The sequence below is a fragment of the Gaeumannomyces tritici genome, assembly GCF_000145635.1.
Source record: "Gaeumannomyces tritici R3-111a-1 unplaced genomic scaffold supercont2.1, whole genome shotgun sequence".
NCBI classification, from domain to species: Eukaryota; Fungi; Ascomycota; class Sordariomycetes; order Magnaporthales; family Magnaporthaceae; genus Gaeumannomyces; species Gaeumannomyces tritici.
In genome coordinates this window covers 1,364,508-1,384,809 of record NW_008804545.1, presented here as the reverse complement: position 1 = coordinate 1,384,809, position 20,302 = coordinate 1,364,508, and the positions used below count along the sequence as shown (strand labels likewise).

Below are 20,302 nucleotides of genomic sequence, written 5' to 3'. Positions count from 1 at the left end.
AGCGAGAAGATTGTCACGAGCTGTCATGTCTAGCCGCAGTAGTGTGGTTATGCTGGTCGTGGCTTTGTCGTCAGCAGTTAGTTATAAGGCCATGATGGATATGGTTCGGCAAGAAGTGAGGGCTGGCTCTATTTCGTGTCATGATTGCATGTTGCAGATTTGATGGCTGGAGATTGGCCGGACTCTGTCTCTGTTCACACAGGACGGGCTCCTATTTTCTTGACTCTGGGGAAACGGCTCCGCCGTGACAAGGAAGACTTTAGCCGTGTTTCTTGGAAGGGAGGAGTTGGTTCACCGCGTCGAAGGAAGATGGATACGGACCTTTCTTCTCTTCTCTTTCCTGCCTAGTCTCTCGCCATGAGATTTCTTCTCTTTTCGCTCCCATTGTACTTCAGCATAGCTTCTTACAAAATCCACCCATTGTCAAGCAAGATTCAGGACACGATGAGTGACATTTGCTGCACTGACGGAAAATGGCTTTTAGGTTCCTGTTCTGTCACGTGGATCACACACGTATAAGGGGTATGAGGCGGGAAGCCCTCTTTTTGGGAGGTTTATCCCTCGCCTGCTCTGAAAACACGGAACCTCGATCGTGTCCTACTGATACGCATCTCCACATAGATATCTTCACCACCTATCGCACAGTCGTGAGGCACGAATACTCCAATGCCCGTCCGCCCAGGTTGGTACTTGGGTGGCCTGCTATTAAAACCGAGAGTCAGGCCAGGGCGAGTTGGAAAAAAACACGCCGACTGGAAGTCACAGCTCTTCCGTAGAAGAAGACTGTGCCAAATCCTCCTCCACGGCGTCTATCTCAGGCCTCCCCATACCCAGCGAACGGCCCAAACCTGGCAACGGCAAACTCGCCAGAAACCTGACCTTGGGCCCCGGCCCCGGGAGCACCACCACCACCACCGCCACCGGGCTGCTCCTCTTCCCCACCGACAGCGGCCGGCGGCGGCGTCATGATGAACTGCTCGCCAGCGGGCCTGAACGGGCCGTCCTCGTCCTCACCGCCGCCCTCGCCCTCGAAGCGAGCAACGACGGCGGCGTCCCCAAGGGCCGAGTCCGAGACGGACACCCTGTCGCGGACGACGTCGTTACCATCTGTGCTGATGTTCCTAAAGTACAGCATCACGTCGGGCTGAGAGCCAACACCGCCATCACCACCACCACCACCACCACCACCACCGTCCGGTGAGCTAAGGTCCGGATAGCGCTCAAAGTTGCCGCCAAACGAAAAGGCCTGCGCCGTGCGGCCCGAGGCCGACGTGGACCGCTTGTCGGCCGACTGGCGGAACGTGGCGACCCCGCGACGTGACGTCGACAGGACGCTCGCGGCGTAGACGCCGTGGGCCGCCGTGCCAAAGGCCTCGAGCCCGTCGGGGTACACGGCGGCGCCCGACGTCTGCAGCACGAGGCCCTGGTCGAGGCGCGCGGCGAGGGAGAGGGCGCCCGCGCTGTCCGTCGACGTCCGCATGTTGACGCCGAGCGGGTAGTGGTAGTCGTGCCCGTAGATGGACGCCTTGTCGGACGAGGCCGTGTCGGCGCCCGTGACGTTCAAGTCTACGATCTGGGTCTTTCCGTATTCCGTCACGTTGCTTTGGATGATAAAGGACAGCCTCTGCCGCCAGGTGCTTGTGGTGGTCCGGTGCTTCGTCACCACCGTTGATGTTACTGTGAAGTCGCGCTGCACATGCACAGAAAATGCGAGGCTCTGGTTCGATCCGCGGGCATCCTGGGACAGGTGGCGCGAGATGGCAATGTTTGGATCCAGCCCGCGGACTTCAGGGGTGGTGCCTGTCGTCACGGAGCCCGGCTCGTCAAGCCACACAAATATCTTTCCCGTGATTGGCCACTGTGTTGACATGGTCTCTGCATCAGCCATCTGACCCGGAGATATTGTAGTGTGAGCGAAGAGAAAAAAGGGTGACAACTTACGTTCGAGTTCACTTTCTCTGTCAGGTCTGCCTTGGTCCCTCCGTCGTCTTGCAGGCCCGACACAATAAACGAAATGGAGTGCGGGTTCCCATCGCAGAGCAGGGGAAGCCACGGCGTGATGTCGATCTCGTGCTCGCGCATGTCAAAGGCCTGGAGACCGACGACGGGGCGGTGGAGGCTCGGCACGACGCCGCCCGTGAAGATGACGGGGAACGGCCAGGTGACCCCCGCGAGCTTCCCGTCGATGAGGGCCCGGACCTCGCGGAAGGGGCTGTACCCGTAGCCCACGCCGGCCGTGTCGTTAAAGGCCGCGACGTCGCTGTCGAGAAAGTTGGACCACCAGAACTCCTCGGCCGCCTGCCCGCAGGCCGAGACGGACAGCACGGCGCGGTTGGCGTTGCGCGGGAAGGCCGCGACCGTGGCCCGGGCGTCCTGCTCGGGGACGACAAATACGCTGACCGGATTGGTGGCCTGGCCGCCCCTGCGGCCTGTGATGGGGATGATGAGGTCCGCGGGGGTGGCCGCCGCCGTCCTCGCGTCGCTCCTGAAGAAGGTGGCCGTCAGGGTGGCGTTGAAGGTGCCGTTGTAGGTGTCATCAATCAGGTTCCCAAGATCAAAGATTACGGTCTGGGGCGTTTTCCAGAAGGAAAGGTACGGCGTCATGTCCTTGTGGTACTCCCAGCGGATCCCCGGGGGAGCCACAGGCTCGGCCGTTGACGTGCGCCAGACTTCGGTGTCGTTGAGGTACATGATGGCCAGCCTGTCGAACTGCCTACCTTCTGACACGACGCTGGGAAATGAGATGAAGTGTTAGCTAGGTGCCTCGCAAGCTTCATCTCTATTTCTAGAAGAACCAATCCAAGGAATATCTTACGTGAAGTTCATGGCGACCCTGTTGAAGTCGCAATCTGGGGGCGAGTAGTTGCCTATCATGACACAAAATAAAGGGGCGGTTAGCATCGTCTGAACATGGGTTGTTGGTTCGTGAATAGTACAAAGACAAAAGAAAAAAAAAGGGGGGCGACATACCCACGAAGGGCTGGCCGTAGCTGCGGGCAAACACATGATCCATCAGTAACACGCTGCAGCCCCGCGAGGCCTTCGGGTCCCGGCCGGCCGAGTCCCCGTTGTCATCGACCTTGGGCATCAGGACGGGCTTCTCGACCTGCAGGCACTCGACGACGGCCCGGCGGCGCGCGGGCGGGAAGGGGAACGGGTTGAACTGCCGCCCGACGACGCCCATTTGCCCGGCGTCCCCGTCGAGCCCGGCCGGCGACGACGACGACGACGCCGGCGCAGGCCACGCCGGCGCCCAGCCCTCGAAGCGGCTACCAGGTCCGCCACTCACGGCTGGGAGCCGCAGCGTGAAAATTGCAATGGCCGCTGCGATTAGGAGGAGGGGGATTAGAGGGCGGCGACGGCGTCGGCGCCACGGGCAAGTACGTGCATCGCTCGGGGGGCCGTCGCTTGCGGCGGGCGTCGTCGGCATGGACTTGGGGCCCATGACGGCTTCCGACGGCATCTCGGGAGGTGGATCCATAATTGGGTAGGATGCACGTCCCCGGTTCAGGAATATACCAGATACAGATACAGATCTGAAGAATAACAAGCCCAGTACGTAGACTGGGGATAATAATAATAAAAAAGAGCCCAGGATAGGGAAGAGGCCCTTGACGAGAGCTCAGAGTAGCTTGGAGAAGAGGCGCCCAAGGTCAATGCTAAGAGTCAGGGACCAAGACAGGGAGCCCAGGGCAGCTGCCGGCGCGAGGTGATGCTGATAGCCGAACCTGCCTTGCGCAAGCCGAGACGTCACCTACGGCCATGCCATGCACATCTAGCGCCGGCTCTGTGACTTGGCCGGGTCGTGGCTCAAATAATGACCCGGCGTGTTGGGTCCATTCATAGATGGCTCATGTAGCATTTGATTGAGCCGTGGTTGCACCGACAACTGTCGGCGGCAATTGTGACAGGGGATGTTTCCCCCCAATTATGTACCTAGGTAGTGCACAACTGCTTCCACAGCAGCTGTGGCACTAATCGTGCCTCCCGTGCCTGAATCCAGGTTGCATCGAATGCGCCACTAATATCAATACCTGTAATCAACCAACGCTATGGTGGACGCGTTGCCCACGCCGGCAGTTCCGCTCGAGCATCTTTCCATCTTTCCCACACTGCCACCAAGACCTCTGAGCGTGCAGTATCATTTGGGACGGACCTCGTTCCAGCCACAGATCGGATATCCCACCACGAGATCTAACACCCAAGCAAGCAACGGTCGTTTGAGCTTGCGCCCGGGGTATAGATGAAATAAGAGCCATCAAAGAGCAGGGCGCTCCTTCTCATCAAGAGAGTGCCTCATTCGCCTAGAAACGCCTGCCACCAACCTCCATCCTTGGTCCCATCCATACCATCCTTATCATCTAATGACCGTTTCCATCCTTGTAAGCATATTAGTGTGTTGGTTGTTACACGTCACCACTCAAACTTTCCACCCATCTTTTTCTGCCTTTGCTTGGAGCCGTCTTTGGCTTCAGGATTCAGTGGCAACTCAGAAAAACAGGAACTCGGCAATTAACCTTGCACCTCAGAAAGGTTGGATGATCTGGGACTAAAGCCGAGCGAGAGCTTGAGGCTTTAGCGAAGAAAAGGAGGAAGAAAAAAAAAGGAGAGGGAGCGACCAAGGAACCTTGGAATAATATCGCATCGCAGTTCTAGGGGCACCCGGCAAATTCCCCACGAATCAGAGGGGAGGCAGAGATGAAAATAGGGGTAAAAAAAAAGGCAAAGAGGGATCAGAGGATGCCCAGAAATTGTGATGAGCAGCCCAGTACCGACATTGCCGTCACTGAGGCAAAGACAATCGGTGCATGATATCGGAACTTGGGAGGAGCTCATAGGATCATGGGGTAGAAATGTCCTGGGGAAGAGTGTGGCTCGGTGCCACCAATGATAGAGGATCAACCCCTAGTCCGCATCGGCAAGCTGCATGATCAGACGGGCGGCCAGGTCGAGAAAGGGGAACGGACTTGTGACGTCCTTCTCCTCCAGAAGCCTGCCGTCTTGCAGCTCGTAGCCCGCGCACTTGAAGTCAACCAAGTACACGCCACTCTCCATCTCGTATATCTGGATGGACAGCCTCATGGCCACGACTTGGTACTCCTCTTTGCCGTTGCGTCGTTTCACCTGCAGCTCGTCACCGCTGAAGGACGTCGCCATCTTTGCGTCGGTGGCGGTCGAATGGCGTCGCAGCTCTGAGCTTCTCGTTAGTGACATTCCAAAGAAACAGCGAAAGAAGAAGACATCATGGGGTTAAACAAGTAGCAACTTACTGCCCGTCTCCCATCGTGCCTCGATATGCCAGGGATCAGCTGGCAGCACGTATGGTGTTCCCGCATCACCTCTCGCCTCCTGGTCTCCCGACTGTCCATTTCTTCCCCTGCGATTCCAGCTTCGGCGCCTCTCCTCACTGCATCGAGCGGCATGGTCAGCATCCAAACACCAAACAGCACAACCACACAGAGGGTCGGTCATCTTACTCTTCGTGATGAACTTTGGAGTAGTCCTTGTCCACATGCCAACCACACCCAAGCTTCCTAAGCGCCTTGTAGATGCACAACAGGGCCTCGAACGGCGCATTACGCGATCGAATGCCGAACTGCCAACGAACCTGCTTCACCCTCTTAGGGGGGTTCGACGGCGTCATGCCCTGTGGCCGGCCCGTCTGGTCCGTTGCGGCCAGGGGTGCTCGTGAGTGTGGTCTGAGCCTTCGCGATGTCTCCTCGTGTTCGGCAGGCGTCCTGGCTGGCGCAGGGGGTTCGTTGGGCAGATTTGCCGTCGGGGGAGCCTCGTCTGCGTTCTTGCCCGCCTTCTCGTTCTCCATGTAGGCATTATGGTAAGCCGTCAGGCTACTGGGTAGGATGCCGATCTTGCTTGCGTACGGGCGTTGCTGCGCCGCCAGCACCGCACTGGCATTGCTGGATGTGATGGACCGGGCCGAGGACATGCTGGCCAGCGGGCTGGCGTTGGGGTCGCCGGCTCCCAGGCCCGAGGACTCCATCATGGCGGCCAGGCTGGCAGGGCCGTTGTCGTCCGTCGGCGGCGACGCCGACAGAAACGGGTTGTCTTCCGTGGCCAGGTCCGGATTGCCCTGCATGAGCTTGTTCTCGCGAACGATCATGTACGCATCCTTAATAGCAGAAGGCTCCTCCGCTTCCAGAGCGTCCAGGACGTCCTGCTTGCCGTAGCCCATGGTCTTGGAGATCTTGTCCGTGACTTCGGCGTGGAGCTTCTCCTGGACCTTGGGCGGGGCATTGGGGGCGATGTCGCTCGGCCGGATGGACTTTTCCGGGTCGATACCGGTGTTGAAGAAGGGCTCGGCCGGCGGCTGGAGGTAGTCGGGGAGGTCCGTCAGGAACCATGGATCCTGGCGGATCTCGGCCACGGTGGCCCTGGTGACGGGGTTCACAACGAGCATCTTCTTAATCAGGCCGGCCGCGCCCTCGCTCATCCATGAGGGGACGACGTAGGTGCCGCGGGCGATTTTGGCGAACAGGCTGGGGATATGGTCGTCGTCAAAGGGGAGCCTACCGACCAGGAGGACGTAAAGGATGACGCCGCAGCTCCAGACGTCCACCTCGGATCCAGCATACAGCTTGCCGCTGATGACCTCGGGGGCTGCGTAATTGGGGCTGCCGCAGCTCGTCTTGAGGAAGTTGCCGTCAGTCATGATGTTGCTGAGGCCAAAGTCGGCAATCTTGACATTGAGGTTCTCGTCGAGCAGGAGGTTTTCGGGCTTGAGGTCGCGGTGGACAATCTTGTGGCGATGGCAGTACTCGACAGCGCAGAGCATCTGCTGGAAGAAGCGCCGGGCCTGCTTCTCGCTGAGGCGGCCGTGCTGGACGATGTGGTCAAAGAGCTCGCCGCCGGCATACTCGAGCACCATTATGATCTCGCTGTCCGTCTTGATGACGGTGTACAGTTTGATGATGTGGGGGTGCCGCAGCAGCTGCAGGTACTCGATCTCGCGCTCGACGCGACCGGCCATATCGGTGCTGGCGAGGCGCTTGCGAGAAATTATCTTGAGCGCGACCTTCTGCTTGGTGCCCTTGTGGACGGCCAGCTTGACCTTGCCGAACGAGCCCTCGCCCAGGGTCCTACTAACATCGTAGGCGCTGATTCGTTGGTCGACTCGGATCTTGCTGCTATTGCTTTCGCTCGTCGAGGCGCTAGGTGCGCCGCCGCCGCCGCCACCACTGCGGGTGGCTGTGGGCGGCATGGTGCTCGTCGTCTCCAGGGTTGGTGATGTCAGCGGTCGCGAACTTCCAGGCTCCTGTAATCGTTGTCTCCTGCCGTTCGATGGCAGCGGTAGCTTCTCCTGCGGTCGTCGTCGTATAGGGGTGGGGCGTTTCTACAGGCGCGATGTCGGAGGTGAAGGTGCAATGCTCTTCCCAGTGGAAAGTTGGTGTTTGGTTGGTCTGTGAGGTGATGTGCCTCCGAGATATCCTCAACCCGCACAAGCTTTGGGCCTGGCACGCCTAGCGTTGAGCGTTTATGGCGTCAGTACCGGCAGTCTCAGCCCCGCTCCCGTGGCTCATTGGTGGCTCGGTCGCGTGGTCAATCCAGGCACGGCACTGGTGGGGCGGCCTAATCTCAGTGGCTCAGCCGAGACACAAAGCAACCCAGACAGCAGGCACGTTCCGCAAATAAAAGCTTGGACGCGGCATGAACTGCACAACCAGACCGGTTCAAGGCAAGAGCATCGGGGCCAGGAAAAGATGTCGGGCAGGCACGACGCTCTCCTGGTTCCTCAAGTAGGCCGGGGATATGGGGTGGAGCGCGGGGTCACCTGGAACCATCTAGCTGGCCTTGAAATGCTGGTGCGCTCCCGACACGAATTTAGATCCCCGCCCGTCAGCGTTTGCACGGCACGCGCACAGCAACACACAGCTTCAGCGCAAGCGGTGAGCCTGACCGACGCCACCACTCTCCCAACCGTTTCAAACGACACCGTTCAATTGGCCGCGAAGCGTGGGAACAACGAAGCTCGTTGGCGAGGAGGTACAGGCACTCGAAGTGGTAGGTAGGCTGCCCGCCTCTGTCACATGCCCCTCCCTCGTGAAATTGGGGGATGGTTTGGATTAGGAGGGTGAGTTTTGCGCTAGCAATCCAAGCTCTGAGAAAACAGATTGCCATGCCCGTGCCAGAGCTGTGTGGAAGCATCAACGACGAGAACGTGCAGGTTGCCGAGCTGTTGGGCGCTGGGAGATGTGATTTGTTGGTGCCCGCTATTCGCTGGTGGCAGGCGAATGGCTGTGGCCAAGCTATCCGAAACTGGAACCCACAGATGCACTAGCGACTTGCTGCAGTCAACGTCATCAACAGCTGACCTCAGTCAAACCTTTCTCACTCGACATCCGGGCAAGCTCTGCCAGGCTCGCCCTGAGCACAATCCGCCATCTTGCGTGACCCGTCCGCTATGAAGCCCATAATCGCGGTCCCGGCCACCCTGGCCCTGGTATATCGGGCATACTCGCACAAGAGCCTCACCCCGGCCGGCATCGCTGCCGCCGCCCTGTCTGCCATCGCCCACGCCGTCCACCCGTGGAATCTGCCCTTTGCCCTGCTCGTCGTCTTCTTCCTGGCTGGCACGAGGGTGACCAAGATCAAGAAGGATGTCAAGGCATCCCTAACGGTCGCATCGCAGGGCACCTCGGGCGGCGAGGGGCCCCGGACACACGTGCAAGGTGCGTACTGTAGCGTCTTGTCTTGTAGCTGCCGACGCCTAGGCTGGAGCTAGCGGGGTTGGATCGTGTTTGCTGACACAGCTCCCGCCGCCTGCAGTGCTCGCAAACTCGGCCGTCGCATCCGTCCTCTCGCTCGCACATGCCTACCAGCTCTACAAGCGCCGCGAGCTGCTCCTCACGGGCAGCACCAGCCCGGCCCCGCAGGGCAGCCTGTGCCTGGCGTGGGCCGGCGACCTGCTGCCCATCGGCATCATCGCAAACTACGCCACCATGGCGGCCGACACGTTCTCGTCGGAGCTCGGCATTCTCGCCACCTCGAGCCCGCGGCTCATCACGTCGCTGACGCTACGCAAGGTCCCCCGCGGCACCAACGGCGGCGTCACGGCCCTCGGCCTGGCCGCGGGGCTGCTGGGCAGCATCATCGTGGTCGTGGCCGCCGTGCTCTTCACCCCGCTCTGCCAGCCCGAGCACGACGGCCTCCTCTCTAGTGGCGCTGCCAGCCCCTGGAGGCCCGAGCAGCGCGCCGCCGTCATGGTCGCCCTCGCCGTGTGGGGCGCCCTCGGCAGCGTGCTCGACTCGGTCCTGGGCGCGCTCTTCCAGCGCTCGGTGCGCGACGCCCGCACCGGCAAGATCGTCGAGGGTGAGGGCGGCGTCCGCGTGCTCGTCTCGTCGCCCACCGCCGCGGGCGGCCTCGCCCCGGAGCAGAAGCACACCAACGCCCGCGCCGAGGTCAAGGCGGCCCTGCTCGGCGGGGAGGCCGGCGACGCCGTCGAGACCACGGCGCCGGCGATCGCCTCCGGATCGGCCCCGGCCCACGGAGTGGACGAAAAGACGGGCGCCTCGTCGCGCAGCAGGTACGACGCAAAGGACAGGCACCGCAGGAGCAGCTTCGGCGACGACAAGCCCAGCAGGGTCGTCGAGAGCGGCCTGGACCTGCTCGACAACAACGAGGTCAACTTCCTGACCGCCTTCACCATGAGCACCGGCGCAATGGTCATTGCTGCATGGTACTGGGGGCTGCGCGTGGAGGACATCCTGGTTCCCTGATTCGCCGTGGAATCTCAAACGCATGCTGTCGGTCAGCTAGATGAATGGCTTGTCCGTCGCCGGAAGTGAAGGCTACGCATAATCTTTTTATATACAGTAATACAACATCTCATGACATATTGTTTGGTTTATGGGAATCGAGCCATTCACAGCCCGTGACAATCGTGAACATGTACCGCGGTATCCCATGTCCAGACATTTAACCAAGGGTATGCAAGCGTGAAAAATACGGCACCTAGTCTGGCGTATACCATCCAGAAACTTTTATTTCGACTTTTGACATGTCTACATCTACGAGAGCCATCTTTTTCCATCTATCAACAGCCTTTTGGTCTTGTAGCCTTGCGAAGCATCGCGGGGTAAAATGGTATCATGGACGGAGAGACGGGAAATAGGACGCAGCGCGAGTGCACAAGAGAGAAGATGAAAAAAAAAAAGCAAAATAAAACAAAAAATTCTGGCTAGCTAAATCGAAACGAAGAGGGGAACAAAAAATCACGGCTCCTCAAAGACGTCCTCGACGCCGGTCCAGGATCCCTTGCCCCTCTCCTCCCAGTAGCCGTCCTTGCCCGACTTGATCCTCCAGACCTCGTCCCCGTCGGGCCCGTCTGCGACCTTTGTGAACCAGCGGGGGCGGTGCTGCTCGCCGCGCTCCTCGAGCAGCCTGCGGCGGGTGCGCTGGGCCTCCTCGAGCCGGACCTTTGACTCCTCGGCGGCGTCGAGCTTGCCCTGCTCGGCGAGTCGCTGGTCCGGGCGCAGGCGGGAGTCGGTGGCGGGCAGCCTCCCCTTCTCGAGCTCCGTGATCTCGTTGAGGGAGGCGGCAAAGGCGGTGAAGCCGTACGTCTGGGCGGCGTTGTCGACGAGCTTGCCGACGGACCAGATCTCGGGCCCGCCCGACGACTTGCCGCCCTCGACGAGGCGGAGGCCGCCGGTCCAGGTGCCCGCGAGCGCCAGGCCCGCGTGGACGCCGTCGGGCCCCCACGTCTCGACCTGCACGTCCTCGCCGCGCCCGCCAAACATGCCCTTGGCCAGGAACTCGACGGCGGCGCGCGCCCCGCTCGTCTCGTCGAGCACCGACATGCTGCCCACGGGCTCGACGTACTTCTCGCCCATGACCACGTTGCGCAGGAACACGGTGGCCACGCCCCAGCTGTAGCGTTCCTCGGCGCCGTCGGGCAGCCGCAGCGTCACGCGTATCTTGCCCTCGGTCGTGAGCTCCATGCTCTTGCCCCAGAACTTCTGCGTCGGCGCCGGCGCCTGCGCGAGGCTCCAGCGCTCGCCGTCGGCATGCAGGGCCAGGCGGACGGGGCGGTGCGAGACCTTCTCAACCACCATGCGCAGGCCGCCCGGCACCTCGGGCTCGGCCCGGAGCAGTTCAAACGTCTCGCCCAGGAGCGGGTTGAAGGGCTTGCGGATGGCGCGCTCGCGCGCCCGCACCGAACTGAACTGCGAGATGGCAAAGGCCGTCACGTACAGAAGCCGGTCGCGCGCCTGCTTCTGCCGCGCCGCCGCGTCCAGCAGGTGCGCGTACTCGAGCTGCTCCGCCATGCGCTGCAGCAGCGAGATGGGCTCGTTGGACGACACGGGCATGCTGATGGTGCTCAGGTCCTTGCCCACGTTCTTGCGCACGAACGCGATAAGGCTCGGCGGCAGCATCGTCGCCGCCGGCACCGTGGTCCGCCGCTTGACCACCGTCGTGATGGGCAGCGGTGCCAGCGACTTGGGCTTTGCCGGGTGGTAGAGAGTGTTGCCCGCACCATCGTCAGCCGCCCCGTCGCCCTCGTCGACCGACGACACCGAGGAGCCGTCATCGTCGCCCTCCTCGTGCGCGAACCCTTCGTCGGCGTCGTCCGAGTGCCGGGACTCGTCGCTCCGGTTGTCAATCATGAGGAGCTCGGTGCGGTCGCCATCACCCTCGGCCGCGTCGAAGAACTCCTCAGCCGTCGAGGTCGACTCCATACTGTTGCGAGACACGGCCGAGGCCGGGACCGGTATGCGCCGGCGCTTGCTCGAGGACAGCAGCTGCGAGAACTCGACCACAACCGAGTCCAGGTCGCCGAGAAGGGCCTTGCAGTTTTGCTGCAACACGCTGTCGCTGCCTTGGTCGTGGTTGAGGTCATACGACTTGGACCTACGCTTATCAGCGGCGGCCGAGGACGAGTTGCCCGTCACGATGGCAGTGGTGACGCTGCTCGGCGTCGAGAGCCCCTGTTGTGAAGCTGCTGGAGACTGCGCCGAGCTCTGGCCGATCAGGTTGGCGCTCGACTTACGCTTCCAAAATGGCTTCCTCTCCGCCGCGGTCTGCGGGGTCTGGAAGTACCCATCGCCTTCCTCAGCAACAGGAGGGGTGCTAGTAGACCAAGGCGCAAGATGTTGCTGTGGGGTAACGGCCGACCTCGGTGACGTGGGCTGCGCCGGAGACGACATGTCCTTGACCAGCCGCCTGAGGGCGTCCCTGGTTCCGACGACCCGGCTGACCAGGGCCTCGACCTGCTGCCACTCCCTGTCCTCCTCCTCGGTGCTGTGGGCAGGGGCGAGGCGCTGGGCCGACTGGCCGTGCGGGCCGTCACCGGACGCGCCGTGCGGGAACGAGTTGTCACGGCCGGACGAAGTGGGTTCAGTTCCCCTGGCGGCGCGGGTGGCTTTGGTGAGAGCGGCAGCCCAGTCGGCAAAGTCCTTGTTGTTGTTGGCCTTCAGATGCCAGATCTCGGCGCCCGAGTCGATGCTAATCTCCCTGCGACGCTCGTCAGCGGCGATGGCGGCCAGGCTGAGAGGGATGGCGCCGCGCAGGGCCGACGTGTTGCGGTTCTGATAGTAGGACAGAGTGCAGGTGGCGTAGTCGAGTGAGAAGAAGCGGCGGGCGTAGCCCTGGCCCTTCTTGCGGCGACGCTTATTCAGGATGCCTGTGTGGCAGTTTGCCGAGGCGCCGCCCACAGAAGTTCCGGGACGGGCCGCAGCAGCTGGAGTTACATGGCTGTGCAGGCTATCCAAGGACTCGGAGGGGTGGCGCCCGAGCCGCGGGCTCTGCTGCGTTGCTGTCTTGTTCAAACTAGCAGTGCTGGCGTTGGCGTTGGAGCTGCCGCCCAAGTCGGCCATGTTGTTTCGTGAGGGCTGCGGGGCAGTGCCGGTGGGATGTGTGAGAACGACAAAGGTGGCGTTCTTGGACGTCTGTTTGGAAAAGGTGTTGTCGAAGACCATGCCGTACATGCCGCCCTTGCCGACAGGCACGTCATGGGTGCCTGTGGTGACCTTGTCGGCGGTGCATTTGCCGTGCCACTTGACCATGATGAAGCCCTTCTTGGACAGCTGCTCCTGCGCCGTGCTAGCATCTCGTTTGGAGAAGAGTCCGCCCTTGCCGTCCGCCGCACCCTCGCCATCGCCGCCGAGGCTGTCTTCGGACAAGATGGAAGCCGTGGCCAGGTTCGTGCCGCCAGTGCCGGGGTGCTTGACGATGCCGAAGTTTCTATATCGCGGGGGAGGATCGGCGTTATTAGCTCGTGGGATGCCAAAGCGGCTACGCACTGCTGGCCGCAGGGAGGCCCGGCCTAGGAGGCAAGGAGAGGGGGAGGTGAATGTGGGAGAGTGTGAGGGAGCGAGACCAACATTGACTTCTTGTGCGGCTGCACGCTCCACGAAACGGTAAATCCATCGTCAACCTTGACCCAGCGAACGATGTAGGACTAACAAACGAAGCAGCAGGCCAGCACATGGAGTTAGTCACCACCGGATCACCGGCCACCATGTCACTCTTTGAGGGGATACCGAGTCGTGCGCACCTTGCTGTGTATCTCGAGCTGCTCGATTCCCGCCATTTTCGCGGGGGTGAGTCCAGGCGCTCGGCGGACGTGTCGGTCGGTGGTTGAGCGGCAGAGGCCAGTGGGCAAGGCGTCGAGGCAGCGATGGAGGGTTGTGGGCTCTAATAAGGTTTCTCGTGCCTGGCCGGCAGCTCCCGAGCTCGACCTCCACCGTGATGGACGAGCTTTAGGGGGGGTGAGGGGGGCAAAATGACGCGCACTTCAATCTCTCCAATGGAGACGGAGCGGACGCGATTGCGCAGCTCCGAAACGAGAAAATCAGGGAGGGATGTGAAGCGTCAGCCGGGTCCACGTGGCCTGCCAATCAATAGTCCCCCGTCGCCCAAACGGCTTGCGTCCAGGCAGACAGCAATACCTCTCTTCCTGAGAGATATACAAATGTCCACCTGGGCGGTCGCGAGCTGAGGCAGAAAAGCAGCAGATGTGGCCCTTTTAGTCTGGCCTCATGCGAGCACCCGGCTTGGGAGTGGGACTCGAAGGTTGCCGCGACGAATTGGGGCCGCGCTTCGATTAATTACCACCGACCTAAAGTCCTAAAGGTACCTTCTCTCGCACTTTCCCGCCCCGTGTTTTGTCTTATTCTATCTATTCCTTCCTTGGCCTTGCCTCTCACATCAGCGGGCACGGCTGGACGCAGCCCACACAGCGCCCTTGTTTGTCCACTCCGTCACACAAGTCCGAGACCCCTCCTGCAGCTCCGATTCTGTGTCCACGTCGTGCGCGCTGCAAGTCACGCATGCGGCTCAGCTCTGTGTGTCTGTGTTCTGCAGCGAGAATCCTGGTTCGGACCATCTTAACCACCTGGGTTTCTCTGGATTGCCCGGTGCTTGGATGTGCCAGGATGTGCCAGGCAGTACCATCAACCGCCTCGACACCAGCTGGTTTCGACGGGGGTTTTCTACTTGCGTATACTCTTCCACAATCATCCTTGTCAGCCAGCCCCTTCACAGCCCCCCATGCACAATGCCATCCTATCAGCCTTACCACGGCTCGTCTGAATGCGGCGGTCCTTTACGATGGAACCTCGTCGGCTGGACTTCAACTTTGTGCCCACTCGACTCGCCGCAACCAGACACCTGCACAGTCATAAGGAACACCGCCAGCCGATGGAATTCATTCGAATCCCGACAAGTTCCTGAGCTAGCCCATCCCATGTGCAGGGACCATACCCCATGGTTCACAACGCACTCGCTCGGGCACAGAGTCGGCGCTCTGGGTTCGTGTGCGCTAATACTATGGATCCTTCCTTACGAGTCCTTTCCAACCAATTAATGCGTATTCATGCTCTTTGCCCTGCCTAGAGTACATCCACGTCCACGTCGGCGCACTAGCGATACTATGTATGTGTAGGCACCCGATGGCCGGCTTCCCACTAAGCAAGGAACCCCCCGCGACGACTAGTCTTATTCCATTCTGGCCTTGGCCTGTTATATCTATCGAGATTACCGACCCCAAGAGCAAAGGCCATGTTTTCGTAATACGTCTTGCACTTGGCGTAGAAAACTGTGCTGCCAAACCTTGGCTGCCACCGCTACCACTATCTACCACCATCGCATGAGGTTCCGCATGTCGTCGTCACCCTGCCAAGACAGTATAACTGCTGCCTGTCTCCAATCACTGCCACTAGCCCATCAAGTGCTCATTAGCGAGCGAGACACGAGTCCTTCCCCACTCTACCTGCCGCCCCTGTGGGGCATCGACGACATTTTGAGCTGCTCGCTCTGCCATCGAAGCTTGAACCCATTGCAAAGCGCCCTCACATCCGGGTATTGGTTACCCATCATCTCAAACGCCTGCGGGATCACGCGGACGCTCCACGAGCCTATCCTCGACGACCGGCTCGCCTTGAAGCAAAGCACAAAGTAACCGGGGTGTTTCGTGTCGAGACAGAACGCATACGTCGATCGGTTCGGATTGGCATCCATGTACGTGGTAAGCCATCGCTCTGTAGGACATCAAAGTTAGCTCGATCTGTGCATGATATCCCGCCTTCCGCACGCTGCCAACGCCCGACAGGGACGCCAAGAAATTCTTACCCAAGTCAGACCTGGATCCCTTCTGGAACTTCTCATGCCGCATGAGCTCATCCACCTTCTTCGACATGGCCTTGATGTGGTCCACAATCAACTCGTCAAGGTCCGAGTAAGTGTACTTGTTGGCCACCTTGAGGGTCCTGCCCACCGAGAACTCGTTTTCCTTGTCGAGCTCCAGCACATCGACGTGCTGGTACACATTGTCCGCCACCTTCCACGTCACGGCAAGATGGTCGTTGCCCTTGGACGATGACCGGACCACCACCTCTCCCGATGGCTGCGAGCCAAGGTACTCCTCGGCCTGGGTCGAGTTGAATGGCTTGAACATGGGGTGTTTGATGACACGCTGGGCGCGACCCGTGCCGTTGTCCTTCTCCGTCATGTCTTCCGTGTCCTGCGTCTCCAACCTAAAGTCCCAGTTGCGGCTGTTGTAGTCCTGGTGCCTGCGGAACGGAACCTGGAGCATATCCTCCCTGACCGAGAGTCTGCACATGAAGTCCTTTCGGCTGATATCGAGCACTTTGGCGCGCGTCGTCTGGCCAACTTGGAGTATCTCTCGCACCGAGTGTCGTGTTGACACCTCGTGCGCCTCGATCCGACCCTCTATGCCGCAGTCGAGCTTGACGATTGCGAATTCCTCCTTGACGACGCGGACGTTGATCGGCACGATCATGCCCTTGCACAGCGAATCCTTGGTCTCACCCGTGAACATGGTGAATATCTCGTCGGGCGAAAGAGTGATGAAGTGGCGGCGAAGCTCCTCGTATGGCCCCAGCAGCTCGCTGCGGATGGTGTAGAGAGTGGCGCGCTTGCGTTGGTGGTACTTGGCTTCCAGCTGCTCCGCGTATTCCTCCAGGACCAGCTCGTTCACCTTCTCTTGGCTGTCCTCCTTGAAGAGCATACGCACCACCGCGCCCGGCCCGTTGTCCTCAACAGCAGTTCGGACATCCTCTTCGTCGAGCTCGAGAGCATCTGCCGCCATCTTCCTGCCCAGCTCATAGTCCTCCGGGTGCACACGAGTACTATCGAGAGGGTCGGATGCCTCGTTCGTCGCGTCGTAGTCGATGATGAGGGAGCTAACGCAATTGTTCCACACGTGGGGCCCGACCACGGGGACTTTGCCTCTGTCTGGGTCGCCCACAAGCTCGGCGCGCGAGCTGACGATGCCGCCATTCTTGTGAATCGCCTTGATGACAGCTGTAGCTTTGCGGGGACCTAGGCCGGCGACATATGGCAACAGAGTTGCTGTGTATGGGTCGTTCACAGCCTCGTTTATATCAACACCCACCAGGTTGACAACGTCAACGAGCGCCGTCTCGAATACCTTGAACAGCTTGTCTTGAGGAAGCAGATTCTGGCAAGGGTGGATGGCCAGCGACGTGATGTCCTTGCCCAGGTTGGCGTACTCCTTGAGTGGGTTCTGCAGATAACGTCCCAGGGCGATGCAGTAGCGCGTCACAGGGTTCAGCGTCGGGTGGTCGGCCACAGCCCTGGGGCTGTCCTTGTACAGCCTTGCCACCTCGTCATTCACAACGAGGACCTCGAGCAGCTCGGTGCGCACCTCCTCCGTCTCCGGGTCTTCAAACTCGTTGCCCATCAAGCCCCGGTCGTTGATCAGGGTTTCCAGGTCCCGCACAAGACGGTTTGTGTCGGCTGACCAGCCACTCACTCCAATCACGTCAGGGCGGCGACGCTCGACAAGCTCACAGAATGCGTTGCGGGCTGCTTCGTCGCGGCCCAGACTGCCGAATTTTCCTTGCTCCATCACTCGGTCGTTCTCCTCGACGTAGGCCCAACAGAGGAGGTCTCGGTTGGGGTCGGCCATGCCGTTCGAGATGACCAGGCATCGTGGAGTTGTTCCCAGGACGAGGCCCTTGGGTTTGTAAGGCGCCTGGTCTATCCTTCTGAAGAACTCGGTCCGGCAGATCTGCAGGAGGTCCTCCTGGCAGGCCGTCCGAAGCGAATCTTTGACCCCCTTGGCAATGATCTTCTCAAGCTTCGGGAATGCGACATCGAGGGCCTTGCGCCGCTCCTCGTTCCAGGCATCCGCCCTCTCGCTGAAGTTGTCCGATTGGAACTCGGCAAGAAGGTTCTTGCGAAACTCGCGCTCCTGGTGCAGAGTGAGCTTGACCTCCACCAGCCCTTCCTCCTCGGCCTTCATCATCTTGAGGAACACCTCGGGCCGCCCCACAAGATCCTCGATGGTCTGGTCCAGCAGATACTTGATTTCGTAGAAGGGGTGGGACTCATCGATCCTCCTGAGGCCCTTCTCTGTACGCCGACAGCTGACCGACCCCATGGCGTAGTAGGCGACCCTGAAGTGTCGGCGCATCCTGGGATTTTGGTAGAGCTCCTCGGCGTACATGTTGCGGGCCGCATTCATAACGCCGTCGCCAGTGTCAAAATACGAGTCGCATAGGCTATCGGCCAGCTCGATGGGCAGCTTCTCCGGGTCTTCCGGGATCACCTTCTTGCCTTCCCTGAGAGCATTCTGAGCCAAGCGATCAGGGGGTATTCCGTAGGCCTTGACGAAGTTGTACGCGTTGGCGTTGCGGATACGTTCGAAGCCACTCGTAGACTTTGCTCCCGGGCGCCTCACTTCCTTGGTGATAGCGCCCGCGGCTGCGAGCTCCTTCATCTGAGAGGCATATTGGAATTGCATATAGTCGTGCACGTCCTGGAGCTCCTCCATCGTCTCAGCTTTGAATACCATCTCATCGAAAATGGGATCAGAGACTCCGGCGCTGGTCTTCAGGTTCTTGTACGTCTTTTCGAGCACGTTCCGTTTCTCGATCAGCGACCGGAATTTAATATCGAGTTCGAGGATGCGCCATAAATCGTCCTGTAGGAGCAGCTTCTCGGGTGCGCCGTCGGAATCGCTCGCGTTCCGCTCGTATTCCTGCCTTTGCATGTAGATAATGTAATCTTTGCGATGGCTGAACACGAAGGGCACTTCGACTTCATCCACAACAAAGAACTCGAGAACCTTGGCAACCGCCTTGTTGAAAGGGGGTCTGAAATCGAGCCCAAGCTGCTTCTTTGGCCAGATCATTTTGCTGATCCAGCGTGCCTCCTCCTTGAACTGCTCCGGCGTCAGCTGCAGATCCTTGAAGGGCCTTCGCTCGAGCTGGAACCGCTCGGGCTCGTCGGTGAAGCGGATCTCGTTGTCCTCGTCAGTGAGAAGCTTGTCCTGAAGCTGCGCGGGCTCAAAGATGTCCTTGATCTCAAGATTCTCCTCCTCGCGTTGGCGCTCCTGCTCGTCCTCCTCAGCCTGAAGCGCCCACTCGTAGTCTTCTCCATGGCCAAAGATGGCCTCAAAATCATCGAGTGCCTCCTTGTCCAGACCCGACGTGTCAACGACAACACCTCGATCTCGGGGACGAGCAACTTCCATGTCCTCCTGTCGTTGGTTGCGCTCATCTTCATCTTCGGGGTAGTCGTCCTCGATGAAATCGTCGAATTCGTCCGCCGGTCCGTGACGACTAGGGCGGTTGAAGTGTCGGTCTTCCTGTTCATCCTCATCGTCGGAGAAGATCTGGGTCAGGTCGCGTCGGTTATCGGCTCGCGCATCGTCCTCGCGGTGGCCCTGCTTCAGGCGTTTGAACTTTGGCTGTATAACCTGTCAGCAGGTGGTCCTCGCGTTCTCCCACTCCCGGGCTCCAGATTGATGGGACTTGCCTGTGATTCAGGTTTTCGTTCCCAATCGGGGCGCGATTCCCCGATCAGATCAAGATCCTCGTCATCCAGTTGAGCCTCCTCCTCGCGCTCAGCCCGTCGCCGTTTGCGCCGGCGTTTACGCTCGGCCTCATCATCCTCGGCGTCCTCCTCCTCTTCTTCTTCATCTACAATGAAGTTTTCGCGAATCTAAACGAGCAATATTGTCAGCCTGGGCGGGATGGATCGCCGGTAGGGGTTGTGCGCGTGCGAACCCTTCGGGCCTCCTCCTCATCATCGTCGTCTTCCTCCTCGCTAGAGTCGTCCACCTGGGGAGGTCGCTTGGAGGCGCGGTCGCCTCCCTCACCATCAAAGGACTCGTCGTCTTCCTCGTCGTCGAGCTCGGCCTCGCCGTCAATGAGGTCCCGCATGCTGTTACTCATCGTGGCGATCGCTGCCTGGTTGGCGATTGGGGACGTTTGACAATCCGAGGCGCGAGCCAGAGGGAACAAGGAAAAATGACAAGAAACCTGGGGCTGTCAGAACCAAATATAAAGATCAGCTGCGAAGACCGGAGATGAGTGCTCAAAAGCGGAGGGATGGGCGCGCAAAATTGGATAGTGTTCGCAGGCAAAGGCGCAGGCGAAAAGGGCGTGTCTATCGCGAGACTGGATTAACCTAAGGCTGAGCTGAGAATGGCTGGAATTTTTGTTCGCGACCGTGTTCGGCAGGTAGCCTTGTTCGTTCAGCCAATTGGCGTGGATCGGGAGATGCGGTCGCTTGCCACTGTGCCTTTGGCTGAATCATTCCAGGCATGTGCGTTCTCCACACTGTGTGGCGCCAGCTTTCCTGTCGGCACCGCCTTGCCGGCGCGGCACGGTCTGGAAAAAAAAGTCCGGACCGCAAATTTTTTCCCCACTACCACAAAAAAAGGAGCCCATTCAATCTGCAATTATTTTACCCTTTGCATTTATAAAAAGCGAAAAACGTTATTGTAGCTATAAGTAATGCTTTTTGCATCAAGATAATCACAAATCCCTTGAACGCGTGTTTTTTTAGGTGTAGAATG

The 20,302-nt window shown here is 59.9% G+C and overlaps 6 protein-coding genes across 6 annotated transcripts; 2 read left to right on the top strand and 4 right to left on the bottom strand.

Annotated features, from left to right (window-relative positions):
* Positions 1-274: 274 nt before the first annotated feature.
* GGTG_00431 (hypothetical protein) lies at positions 275-3,481 on the bottom strand (the record flags this gene model as incomplete). Its single annotated transcript, XM_009218177.1, has 4 exons — positions 275-1,858; positions 1,942-2,731; positions 2,816-2,867; positions 2,971-3,481. 4 exons carry the CDS (start codon positions 3,479-3,481, stop codon positions 815-817), a joined length of 2,397 nt encoding a protein of 798 aa, XP_009216441.1. The 3' UTR covers positions 275-814.
* A 1,424-nt stretch (positions 3,482-4,905) lies between these two features.
* GGTG_00430 (CAMK/CAMKL/AMPK protein kinase) lies at positions 4,906-7,216 on the bottom strand (the record flags this gene model as incomplete). Its single annotated transcript, XM_009218176.1, has 3 exons — positions 4,906-5,192; positions 5,271-5,407; positions 5,478-7,216. 3 exons carry the CDS (start codon positions 7,214-7,216, stop codon positions 4,906-4,908), a joined length of 2,163 nt encoding a protein of 720 aa, XP_009216440.1.
* An 852-nt stretch (positions 7,217-8,068) lies between these two features.
* Positions 8,069-8,293, top strand: GGTG_00429 (hypothetical protein; the record flags this gene model as incomplete). The annotated part of the gene is made up of 2 exons (XM_009218175.1): positions 8,069-8,086; positions 8,126-8,293. The coding sequence occupies 2 exons, from the start codon at positions 8,069-8,071 to the stop codon at positions 8,291-8,293; spliced, it is 186 nt and encodes a 61-aa protein (XP_009216439.1).
* Positions 8,294-8,416: 123 nt separating this feature from the next.
* Positions 8,417-9,731, top strand: GGTG_00428 (hypothetical protein; the record flags this gene model as incomplete). The annotated part of the gene is made up of 2 exons (XM_009218174.1): positions 8,417-8,684; positions 8,782-9,731. The coding sequence occupies 2 exons, from the start codon at positions 8,417-8,419 to the stop codon at positions 9,729-9,731; spliced, it is 1,218 nt and encodes a 405-aa protein (XP_009216438.1).
* Positions 9,732-9,958: 227 nt separating this feature from the next.
* Positions 9,959-13,992, bottom strand: GGTG_00427 (hypothetical protein). The gene is made up of 3 exons (XM_009218173.1): positions 13,508-13,992; positions 13,335-13,411; positions 9,959-13,194 (listed from the first exon to the last, which is right to left on the bottom strand). Exons 1-3 carry the CDS (start codon positions 13,541-13,543, stop codon positions 10,227-10,229), a joined length of 3,081 nt encoding a protein of 1,026 aa, XP_009216437.1. The 5' UTR covers positions 13,544-13,992; the 3' UTR covers positions 9,959-10,226.
* Positions 13,993-14,800: 808 nt separating this feature from the next.
* Positions 14,801-19,973, bottom strand: GGTG_00426 (transcription elongation factor SPT6). The gene is made up of 4 exons (XM_009218172.1): positions 19,509-19,973; positions 19,258-19,443; positions 15,583-19,189; positions 14,801-15,491 (listed from the first exon to the last, which is right to left on the bottom strand). The coding sequence occupies exons 1-4, from the start codon at positions 19,674-19,676 to the stop codon at positions 15,220-15,222; spliced, it is 4,233 nt and encodes a 1,410-aa protein (XP_009216436.1). The 5' UTR covers positions 19,677-19,973; the 3' UTR covers positions 14,801-15,219.
* Between the last annotated feature and the right edge of the window lie 329 nt (positions 19,974-20,302).